This window comes from Bison bison, unplaced genomic scaffold (assembly GCF_000754665.1).
Source record: "Bison bison bison isolate TAMUID 2011002044 unplaced genomic scaffold, Bison_UMD1.0 scf7180017864182, whole genome shotgun sequence".
Classification (NCBI taxonomy): Eukaryota; Metazoa; Chordata; class Mammalia; order Artiodactyla; family Bovidae; genus Bison; species Bison bison.
In genome coordinates, this window is record NW_011494754.1 from 92,994 (window position 1) to 105,436 (window position 12,443).

The 12,443-nt window shown below is 40.8% G+C and overlaps 2 protein-coding genes across 2 annotated transcripts; both read right to left on the minus strand.

The window, feature by feature from the left end:
* Nucleotides 1-22: 22 nt before the first annotated feature.
* On the minus strand, nucleotides 23-1,378 carry LOC104991085 (histone H2B type 1-M). Its single transcript, XM_010843432.1, has one exon. It carries the CDS (start codon nucleotides 1,305-1,307, stop codon nucleotides 927-929), a length of 381 nt encoding a protein of 126 aa, XP_010841734.1. The 5' UTR covers nucleotides 1,308-1,378; the 3' UTR covers nucleotides 23-926.
* Nucleotides 1,379-2,320: 942 nt separating this feature from the next.
* LOC104991086 (histone H1.4) lies at nucleotides 2,321-3,097 on the minus strand. The gene has a single exon (XM_010843433.1). It carries the CDS (start codon nucleotides 3,041-3,043, stop codon nucleotides 2,384-2,386), a length of 660 nt encoding a protein of 219 aa, XP_010841735.1. The 5' UTR covers nucleotides 3,044-3,097; the 3' UTR covers nucleotides 2,321-2,383.
* Nucleotides 3,098-12,443: the final 9,346 nt, after the last annotated feature.

Genomic DNA, 12,443 nt, shown 5'->3' on the forward strand with positions numbered 1-12,443 from the left:
CCCAGAAGGGAAAGCGCTTATTTCTATCCTACCTAGTACACATTCTACCAGGAAGGGTTTTCCTTTCCTTTCTACTTCCTCTCCGCCCTTGATGCTTGGGGACATCCGGGAAAGCAGAAGGAGTGCTCAAAAGGGGGCCTGAGCCGAGTAGACAGACTCCTTTACCGATGGGGAGAATGATAACCGGACATCTGAGACCCAGAATACTTTAAAGCTGAATGCTGCCCCCAGAGGACTACAAATTAAATAGGACTTTCTGGGAAAGAAATTATAGCAGCTGACAGGATTTGAAGGCTTCCTTTTTCTTTTCCTCGGTGCCTTCAGGATAGAGCCTAGGCTCCTCCTCACCACAGAAACTGCACCAATTACAAAGCAAGGAAACCAGAAAAAACCTTTGTAACATTTTTGCGAAAATTCATTGTCTTCAGCATTATCCCCCTCCCCGAAATACATGTATATGTGGTTTAAAAAATGAAAAAAAAAAAAAAAAGGAAAATAAAAATGGGTGGAAAAGCTCTGAGTAGAATGAAGTTGATTAGAGCATGCTCTTTTACATTCTGGGTAAGGGTTCATCGCCAAATTCCGGATCACCGTCAGGATCAACTTGAAGACCTACGTACGGAAAAGAAAGCTGTACCTTAAACGGCATTTTCAGGGCAAATTGATAAATGGTTTCGTAGTATCATGGTTCTATGTAACTACTTGCTTGTAGTGGGCATGCAATGAATGGAACGTATTGTCTAGCTTGCCCATAGTAATCTTACGCAGATGCAATACAACCTTAAAGAATGCTAGTGAAAATTTAAATTTGGTAGAAATCGGAATATAGCCTTTGTAATGAAAGGATTACAACTCATTTGCTGAAAACATGCGTGGCTCTTAAAAGAGCCTTTGGGGTTAGGTGTAAGGACGCTTACTTGGCAAGTTTACTTGGAGCTGGTGTACTTGGTGACAGCCTTGGTGCCCTCGGACACGGCGTGTTTGGCCAACTCCCCGGGCAACAGCAGGCGCACGGCCGTCTGGATCTCCCTAGATGTGATGGTCGAGCGCTTGTTGTAATGCGCCAGACGCGACGCCTCCCCCGCGATGCGCTCGAAGATGTCGTTGACAAATGAATTCATGATGCCCATGGCCTTGGACGAGATGCCGGTGTCCGGGTGGACCTGCTTCAGCACCTTGTACACGTACACGGAGTAGCTCTCCTTGCGGCTGCGCTTGCGCTTCTTGCCATCTTTCTTCTGCGCCTTGGTCACCGCCTTCTTCGAGCCTTTCTTTGGGGCTGGAGCTGACTTGGTGGGTTCAGGCATCTTACCGATAAAAACTGCAACAGTTACACTGACAGCTGAGAAAATAGTTGCTTCCACTGAGGCCACATTTATTTATAGACGCGGTATTCAAATGAGGTTCGTAAGACTTCGCTCAGGATTGGATTAATTTTATTGTGGCGTCATAAACACGAATGTAAATTATTCTAACAGGTCTACCTTTTCATTGGCTGCTTTGTTACTTTGCTTTGACCCAATCACAGGGACTACTCTAGGCTACCCATAGCTAGTATAAATACCCTGTTCAGGAAACTGCATTGTGTAATTCACAGCTACCAGATCCAAGTAGTTGAGAACATGCCAGTTTTGGGTTTGTAACTAAAGGCAACTTCTCTGTTCCCTTGTGTAACGCTGAGAATGGGCTCGGGCCCCGTACATAGTGGCCGTCTTAACGTCCTCTTGGGGCTGGTGAGCAAGCTCGATAAGAGCATTATCCTGCGCCTCGGGGCAGGTAACCAATGGACAGCTAACTACAATTGTAGCCGACACTCCAGCTTGTGGGCTGGGTCACCCTGTTATAAAGTTCACGATTCCTTATCTTCGTCTCCTACCATTAGCCCTGATTATTAGAAAATCCATGGTGGTTAAGATACTGATGTCCCAATATATCCTCGTGGAAGAAAATGCAAGTAACCCATTCAATGACTAACCCATCTAAATTTCACATTTGGGGTTTACAAAACCCTACAGAACGTAGCGTCTATCTGCAGAATTACTTCTCTCGAACTTATACTGGACTTTATCGTGCTATTTGAGGCAGTTGGGAGTTTACGTCAAACCAGCCCACTGTTCTCTGAGCCTTGTACAGGGTAAACCAAGTTAGGCGCAGGCCGATTTACCCGTTTAACTCCACGGTTCGCTGGTACTACCCTCATGTTTTACGGAAACTGTTAAGACCCACCTCCCACCCCAGCGGGGCCCGCCCTCCACTTGCTGCCTCTTCCGCCCGACCACGCCCCCCTAAGTGTGCAACAGCTCTTTTCCCGAGATCTTTGGGTGGCTCTGAAAAGAGCCTTTGGGTTGTGTCGAGCTTCGAAGCCGGAGGCCAAAGGAACTTCCTATTTCTTCTTGGCCGCCGCCTTCTTTGGCTTGGCTGCCTTGGGTTTGGCGGTCTTTGGTTTAGCCGCCTTGGGTTTCACCGCTTTGGCCTTCGCTGGACTCTTGGGCGCCTTCTTCGGCTTGGCTGCTTTCGCTTTTTTCGGACTCTTTGCTTTTTTGGCTCCTGCAGCCGCAGCAGGCTTCTTCGCCTTCTTTGGGGTCTTCTTGGCGCTCTTCTTGGGGGTTGCCGCCCCAGTAGCCTTCTTCGGCTTCTTAGCTGCTCCTGCGGGCTTCTTGGGCTTGGCCGCACCCGCCTTCTTGGCTTTGGGCTTGGCTTCCCCAGTGGCCGCCTTCTTGTTGAGCTTGAAAGAGCCGGAAGCCCCAGTGCCCTTCGTCTGCACTAGGGTGCCCTTGCTCACCAAGCTCTTGAGACCCAGCTTGATGCGGCTGTTATTCTTCTCCACATCATAGCCGGCAGCCGCAAGTGCCTTCTTGAGCGCAGCTAAAGACACGCCGCTGCGTTCCTTGGAGGCGGCGACAGCCTTGGTGATGAGCTCGGACACCGGGGGACCAGACGCCTTACGCTTCGCAGCACCTGCGGCCTTACGGGCCTTCTTTTTCACAGGCGTCTTCTCGGCGGGGGCCGGTGCAGCGGGCGCGGCGGGCGCAGTCTCGGACATGTTGAAGGCGGGCGTAGGTAGAGCAATTCGAGCCGGAAGCAGAGGTACTGGCCGGGACTCGGGCCGCGCCGCTGCGCCCGCCCGTTTATATAGGGCGGAGCTGCGCCGTGATTGGTGCGCTGTCCAGCCCGCCTCGCTGGCAGCCGCAGAGTGTCCTCTCGGATCCCGAGTTGTGTTTGTTACACCTCAAAAAATGCCAAAAATATCAAAATTCTCTGCATCGAATTGCCCGATTTTTCTCAGAAAGTGATCCCCGAAGCCTCAGGCTTTACGCAGGTCTCAAATTATGAGGAAAGCACAAAACCTTATGCCAAAAACCTGCAATATTTCCCGCCGTGCTCGTCAAATTTCGACTCAGAGAAACAAAACTTTCTATTTTCTTAGTAAATTATACACTGATCTTTAACTGTGGAGTTTTCTGACCTCTCAAATATGATTCTCCAAGTGCTTAGGTTCTTATGTGTCCAAAAACCATGTCACTGGCATTAAGATTTTTATTATAAATCTGCGCTTAAGTGAGGGAAGTAACACAGGCTCCTCGGAGAGTCCTGCCTATTGAGCCGAGGGCATTTGAGTTCATCAAACTGGTTTAGTTTAATGCTAAACAAATTATTGCACAAGTGACGTTAAATTTTGGACCCCTGGGACATCAACCTATGCAGCCATGGTTTTATTTGTGTCTGCCGCGTCTGGATTTTTAAATAATTCCTTAGGATAATTCTCTTCCTTTCTGCTCCCAAGGGTTGGGGGCGGGGCTGTTGCTTCTCTTCCTCCGGACAACTGCTCCAGGACTTTAGATACCTTGAATTCAGGATATTTGTGAAGGAAAGGGAATCCAAAACATAGTCAGGGTACACAGATGGAAAAGGATTAATTTTCAAATAACACACAGATGTTGTCCATAAAGTCACTGGAAGTGGCAGTGCACTTGGACGATATGTCTGCAGTCCTGCTGGATTCTTTTGGCATGTACTTCAGAATCAAATAGTAATATACTCTTAGGATTGAAATTCAGGCATTGATCATAAGGGGAACTAAATGGAAAGTATAGATTGTAACATATCTGTTCCCATTACTAGAGAAACTCAGACCTGTTATCACTGTGTAGCTGATGAGTGACTAGTCCACACAGCAAAAATGGCTTCAGTCATGAAGATAAAGGCCTTTCTGCTTCCCAGCACTCCATGAAAAAGAAAATAAGTTACATGTAGGATTGAATGGTCTTGGAGGAGGGCATGCAACCCATTCTAGTATCCTTGCCTGGAGAATCCCATGGACAAATAAGCCTGGCAGGCTACAGTCCATAGGGTTGCAGAGAGTTGGACATGACTGAAGCGACTTACCATGCAAGCAGAATTGAATGACAAGTTCAGATTTCCAGCTCAGACACAGAGCTTTGAGGAATCATCCAAGTTAAGTCTTTGTCCCCTGGAGACATTCTTGCAAGGTCTTCAAAAAAGTGGTTTTGTTTAGGTAGTACACATTGGCAATCGCTAAAGCAGTACATGTTGGCAATGAAAAACTCAACTAAAGGAATTATTCCTGGAAACTGGTCTGTATGGAATTGTCTTCAAAATCTGCGGATCATGTACTTGAAAGACGTGAAATTTTGTCCAGTGTTATAAGGTGATATGATACAATTCTGTGGGTGTGGCTGGTTGCAACATAGCATTAGACATCAAATTAATTTTTAGTTCCATTGCCCCCAATTTCCTCCACACACAACAGATTCTACCACTGTAATAAGAGGATACAGATAATTGATACATTAATGAAATATCTCAAAACAGTCTAGTTTAATTTTTTAATGCTGAATCTGATATAAAAGTCATATAAATTATCAATATTTTGAATGACTTACCATATAAAAATTTTCAATGTAATTTGTGCATGCTAGTGAAAAATAAATTTATGATTTCTTATATATTGAAATAAAATGGAATGAATAAGATTCTAAAATAGATCAATTGATGGTTACTACAGAAACTGATTCTATGGACATTTTAACTCAGAACAGTGGGGTTATACTCATTTTCAATGACAAACAAAACCACTCCCCTAAATAGTTGAAATCAGCAAAACAGACTAAAATTAAAATTCTCTCCAATGCTTCACTTTATTATATGTATCCCTAACTAAATCAGACTTTGAGGCACTTAAATCCTTCATATTCTGTGATCTTTTAAGTCACCTGTGCTCATGTCCTGTGGTGCAGTTTGTTTTCTAAAAAACATAAAACTATTTGACAGAATTAAGGAAGACATCAAGGATCTGCCACTATCACATCAAACGTTTATTTGAAATAAAAGTAACACCAAAATGTTCCATTTTCCAATTGATCTATCAGTTAAATCAGAATTACATAGGGTGTTGGTATGACTGTGTGTGTGTGTGTTGTAAATGTGTTTTAAATATAGATTCCAGAGTCTTGGCCCAGATAATCCTGAATTCTCCTGAGAAGACTCCTGTTAAGAAGTGCATCCAGGATTCCAGCTTACAGCTATCTGACTTCAAAGCATTTGCTCTCAACACACGTGTTTTTCAGGCCACAGGTCTGAATAATCATTAAAGGTTGTGAAATCAAGTTATCAAGTTTGTAGCACAAGGTCAAAATGTTTCCCTTTTAATGAACTAGAATAGAATACAAAATATCAGAGCCCAGGGCATGCAGTTTCAGTTGTCTACACAGCTTTTTTTTTTTTTTTTCCCCTGCACTTCAAGGCATGCAGGTTTTTATCTTCCTGACCAAGTATCAAACCATCACCCCTGCAGGGGAAGAACACAGTCAGCCACTGGACTGCCAAGGAAGTGCCGTCTACACAGCTTTTTGACTGTGTTCTGGGTGCCCCCATGTAAAATGTATTTCCTACAGTACAAGTTACATGGTTGGATTTGGAGAAGTCTTCCTGAAGCAATTTCTTGAAACTTTATAGCCATTAAATATTCTCGTGTATTAATCTCTGACGAACTAAAAAAAGTAACTTCCTATTATTGGCTTTTTAAAGTCTCTAAGAAACCCCGAGTCATAGAAAATGGGAGCACTCTACACATTTCCATTTTGAACAAGACAGTGTGCTAAGAGGAACTTTGTGATTTGTAGAAAAGCTGAAAGGAAAGGGAGGCTTATACTTGGTTCATTTACTCCAAAATTCTGGGCTCTAATCAAACACTTGATTCTGGACTTTCCTACATCAGTAGGTTACCATGATTGTATTATTGAAGACAGGGTTTGGGGAAGAGGTGCTTTTTTTGGATAAACAAATTTTCCCTTTTCCAGCTTCCTCATAGGAGTGTTGTTGTTATGAGCACAACCAAGATAATTCTGTGAAGACCACCTGTAAATCACTGTCTGATGAAGAAGACTCCCCTTTGTGGACTCTTAAGAGTCACACTATCTTGGCTTTTGGTACAGAGCTTTTCTGGAAAACTTTTCTTAAAATGGGCTATATATTATTTTATAAATTGTTATTCTTTTTATTTAATTCAACAAATAAAACAGGGGGAGAGGGCATACCCAAGTTTGCAGCATTGTTTGGAACTGTAAAATATTGGAATGAACGTTAATATTCACATAAAAAAGTGAATAAATTAGGACACATATGCACAGTTGGGTAATATGCACCTACAAAAATGAATAAGGACAATCTCCATGAGCTACTAAGGGATGAATTCCAGGACAGATGATTAAGTGAAAAGTCAAATGCAAGAGTATCCATAGTATGATTCCCTCTGTAAGGGAATGATGAAGACATAAGAAAATACATTTTTTGTTCATTTGTGCAAAAGATATACAGGAAGCATAAACCAAAAATGAAAGAGAATTGTTATCTCTGGGAGTGGGGATTAGAAGGGAATGGGGAAAAGGGAGGAATGGGAGCAGAGTCATAGTGATGAAGAGGCAGTGACAGTTTTCTGAGTATGTCTTTTTGTACAACTCTGACTCTTACAACTATAGTAATATTTCATATACCAGCAAAACAATCACATTATTAAAAGTAATAGGAATGGGGGAACTCAGAATGGAATACAAGCACTAACAAATGAACCAAAATGTATTAAATTAATAACACTAAACGGATTTGGAAGGATTAAAATTAACTTAACTATAGAAAACAGAATCTTGATTGGATAATACAAGGATAAGACAAAAGTAGGTAGACATAAAGGTTGTAATGCAATAGTTTTAGCGCAGAGATCAGATCAGATCAGATCAGTCACTCAGTCATGTCTGACTCGTCTAGTCAAGGCTATGGTTTTTCCTGTGGTCATGTATGGATGTGAGAGTTGGACTGTGAAGAAGGCTGAGCGCAGAAGAATTGATGCTTTTGAACTGTGGTGTTGGAGAAGACTCTTGAGAGTCCCTTGGACTGTAAGGAGATCCAACCAGTCCATTCTGAAGGAGATCAGCCCTGGGATTTCTTTGGAAGGAATGATGCTAAAGCTGAAACTCCAGTACTTTGGCCACCTGATGCGAAGAGTTGACTCATTGGAAAAGACTGATGCTGGGAGGGATTGGGGGCAAGAGGAGAAGGGGACGACAGAGGATGAGATGGCTGGATGGCATCACTGACTCGATGGACGTGAGTCTGAGTGAACTCTGGTAGTTGGTGATGGACAGGGAGGCCTGGCATGCTGCGATTCATGGGGTTGCAAAGAGTTGCAAAGAGCGCAGAGATAGGGATTAATGATTCTGAAACTACTATGTGTCTACTAGAACTGAATAAAGAAGTAAATACTATGTACAAAGTGAGACCCAGTGTTCTCACTAGTGGAAAAAGACACATTTGGATAAAATGACATTTGTCCTAGATTAAGATCAGGAGTATTAATATAAAGTTATATTTTAAAATACATCTACAGTTTTATAGATACAGAAACCTAGAAGAAAGTGTATGTGCATGGGTTAACATACACATATACTTCCTTGCTCTGTCAGTGGAGAGGACCTAAAAGCAGTTACAGCCTAGTAGGAATTAGCACATTTGGCACGCAATCTTTGGTTTTTAAGCATCATTCTTCAATTAAAGAACCCAGGGGCCCCTTGAAAAGGGATTGGCTCCAAGACTGGAGTATGAAAAGTACAGGGTGGACTAGGAATATTTTGTGGTGCCAGAAAATAGGAAGTTGCTTAAAATAAAATGAAAATTTGTTGAAAAACGTGGCAAGCCAGTCTAAAGCTGGTATGATTTGAACAATAAAATACAAATGGATAATATTGGATTTTAACTCACAGATTAAAATATATATCCATAGATAACATACATACATAAGGAAAACAGACAACTTTTCCTTGTTTCAGTTAAGTTAAAATCAAGAGGTGGAAGCTAAAGTTGAATTAAATTTGAAGGAGAAATCAGGATTTGTAGTCTCAAAGTATCTTCCCCAATATGTCTCTCTAGTGCAAGAGAAAGGAAATACATTTATAGTTGAGAAACCTGTATGCCACCTTAATTGAGTAAGGTAAATCTCACAAGTAGTAGACACATCAACATCATGAACTCCTTGCATTGAGAAGGATACTTCATCGTTTTTGTGATATTTCCTGGCAAAATGCAGGATGAGAAAAGTAGACAAATTCGAACCAAGGAATGTTTTAAGAGATAATTAATCAGGGCTTCCTTGGTGGTCAAGAGGCTGAATTTACCTGCCAGTGCAGGGGATATGGGTTCAATCCCTGATCCTGGAAAAACCCACAGGCCACTGGGCAACTAAGCTTGTGCACCACAACTACTGAGCCAAGCACCTAGAGCCCATGCTCAACAAGAGAAGCCACCAACAATGAGAAGCCCACCTGCAACAATGAACACCCAATTCAGACAGTAAACAAAACAAAACAAAAACTAGAAAAACAAAATAATGATCATCAATACTCCAAAAATGTGAAGTGCATAAAAGGAAAGGACAGACTAAGGAATTATAGACAGGAAGAGACTAAGGACAAACATTAAGTAAATTCAATGTGAGATCCTGAATAAGACCCTAGAACAGAACAAGAACTTGGTGGAAAAATCTGTGAAATTGAATATAGTCTAAAGTTTAGTTAGCAATATTGCACCAATGTCCATTTCCTATTCTCCAAAACTGTACAATGGTTATGTAAGACATTAACATCAGGGGAAGCCAGTTGAGGGATATAAGGAAACTTAAAAAAAAAAAAACTATTCTTGCAACTTTCTTGTAAATCTAAAATTAGTTCAAAATAAAAAGTTTCCTAAGAAAAGATTTCTGTATCTCACCATGTTATAACTCTTTTCATAGAAGGGAGAAATACACCTGAATGTGGCACAGATTTGCCAAGGGGTGGAAACATAGATGGCTTTTATTCTTGTGTCCAAACTTTTAACAGTTTTTCAAAGTTTCTATCTGACTTTACTGTTAGCAAACAACATGCTTATTAAAAAAAAAAAAATAATGGATGCTGAGTTTCCAGACATCTAGGTGTTATCTCTCCTCTTTCGGCTCTTTATCTGGACTTTCACTGAAATTATATACTTGTTTTTTTATTTATAGATTTTTCACTTATATATGTATTCATAAACAATATGGTTTAGCTTGTCCTGATTTTGAAATGTACATATGCAAAGTCATATCTGGAGTATTTTGCTTTTATCCCTGAGTAAGATCGTCCCTCTGTGTTATACTGATGCAGAGAGTTCTAGTTTGCTGATATGCACTGCCTTTGAATATTCCATTTTTACCTGTGCACCAATGTATTTATTTATCTAGTCTACCACTCATGGACATTCTTGTGGTTATACAATATAGCAGGTTTAATTTCTCAAAAATGGTCACAACAATTTCTCCTGACCCACATTCACTCCTCTATCAAATTTAATTCTGGTCCCCTTGAATCTGAATGACCTTGTGGCAGCTTACTCCAATAGAGTGTGGAGGAAGGGAAGCTGTGGGACTTTCATGGCCAGGTCTTAAAAAGCAGCGCATTGTCTGCCTTATTTGCTGGAACCCTCAGGCTTTGATCTCTGAACTATCCATCTCTGAATTTCAGTGATTCTGAGGGCCCCATGTAGTGAGAAAGCCAATCTATCTGTGGAGATGACATTTGGATACGCTGGTTAGTCTCTGTAATCTTTGAACCATCCTAGTTTAAGGAGTAGTGTTCTTCTCAATCTCCAGCTGTTTCCAGCTTCCCGTGGTCAAGTCTTCTCAGCTGAAGTCCCAAATATCATGGCATAGAGAGAAGCCAACTTCACTCTGCTCAATATGAAATCTTGATTTGAAGAATCTATGGGTATAATAAAATGGTTGTTATTTGAGGTCACTAAGTTTTCAGTGCTTTGTAACCTAAACAATAATGGTTTCAGTTTACTTTCAAAAGTTATTAGCTGGCCAGTTACTTATTTTTTTAAGAACTCTTTTGGACTATAACCTACATTAAAAAACACATTTTTCATTATATAGTCACACTTAGTGTACTCATGCTTGCCCTAACTGAGCTTTTGAGGAAGTAATAGATATTCCTTTTAAATGAAATTTGCTCTGCTGTTTATTCTTCTCATCTATTCCCTCTCCTCTTTTCTTTATTTAAGTTCAGTAAAGATGATCACAACAAAAGAAGTTGATTTCATAAATAATAGGTCTCAGTCAGCAGATTGAAGGTGTAGTTTAAAAGGTGGTCTTAATCTCTATCTTGTAGAATATGTATACATTTCAATTCTTATATATATATTGCATTATACACAAACCCACACACATTTTACACTTTAAACTCAGAGTTAAATTGTTCTACACTGGCCTAAGGCTGAGTAAATCAATAAAAACCAAAACAAAAAATATGGAGTCAATCTAATAAATGCTTCTAAACTTAATTTGGATGTTAAAGCATATGGAAACTCCAGGAACCCATCATTGTTTTAAAATGAAAGCCTGAGACAGGTTAGTGACTCACCCCTGGACTGCCAGAAAGGGAATTCTATGGTACCTGGAGGGAAAATGTCCCTGCAGAAGTTCCAAGTGTAGAGTAGTTTGGATTTGGGGATGGGACGGAGGATTTGTATCCTTTCTTGGTCCAGAAGAGCTTAAGAATATCAAACATAAGTGTTTACATATATACTCTTGAATCAAAACACAGATCTCTTAATCCTGGCAAGCTCTTCCTGTCTAGAAACAGGACCCTGTGAGAAAGAATGACTTCATTGATAGTAACTACCTTTCCATTAACCTTAATATTGGACTCAAAGTCACTTTCCTAATTAATCCCTTCACTATCTATTTATTCAAAGATGCTGCTGATGTTTTCAAAAGAGATGGTTCAATGAACAAGAACAGATTGCATTTAGGCCGGTGTATGTTTTCTCTGTTCTTTACTTTTCTGTCTTTATCTGTACCTCTTCCTATTATTTCCTCACCATCCTTTTACATTCCCTCCCCATTCTCCCTAACTTCATGCACTTGCTGGCTTGTAAATGTAAGGTTTATCCATTTACAGAGGATTGTTAATTCATAACTAGCTGCAGTTTGGCATGACAATTAGACACATTCTTGTATAGTTCTCTATTGCTACACGATATGCTATCCCAGAATTTAATAGTTTAAAATAATAACAAGCATGTATTATCTCACACAGTTTCCATGGGTCAGAAATTTGGGGGTGACTTAACCGGTTGGTTTTGATGTGAGATCTCTGATTAGACTGGAGTCATATTTATTTTGGAAGATCACCTGAAAACTTGATTGAGAATAGGAAAGCCAGTTCTCACATGGCTTACATGGCTAGCAAGTCAGTATTGTCTGTTGGCAAAAGGCCTCAGTTCCTGGGCACATGTACCTGTTTACTGAGCTGCTTGAGGGCTCAGTCCATCACAGCTGGCTTCCACAAGAATGAGTGATCCAAGAGAGGGCAAAATTGAAGTCATACTATCTTTTATGACAAAACTTCAGAAATCACAATATTCTCTTACTTCCATAGGTCAGTCCTATTTAGTTTAGTTGTATGCACAAGTGGCTGCATATCAGATGAGAATTTCCAGGGCCATGTTGGACTCTCTGGCTATCACTGTCCTGGAGACAAACAACTTCATTTCAGACCCCAATTCTAGCACTTACTCGGTTTGCAACTTTAAGACATTTACTAAATTCTGTTTCTCATGTTTAAAATCTGGATGAGGGTAGTACAGTAGATTTCACTTTTACTCCCAATATTTTGCTGCCCTTTTGGGGAGGATTATACATCCTTGCCCACTGATATGGATTTATAATAGGCCTCCCCCTGTGAGGAATATATCGCCTCAATATCAGTCATCACCATGGGAGTTGCTTTGGTTGATAAAATGTGAGTAGAAGTGAGGTGGATCCACATACCAGCAGAATCTTTACAAGCAGTGAGATCTCTTTATGTCATTTTCTTTAAGTCTGGGTCCCTCCATGAATAAAATGTGGAGCA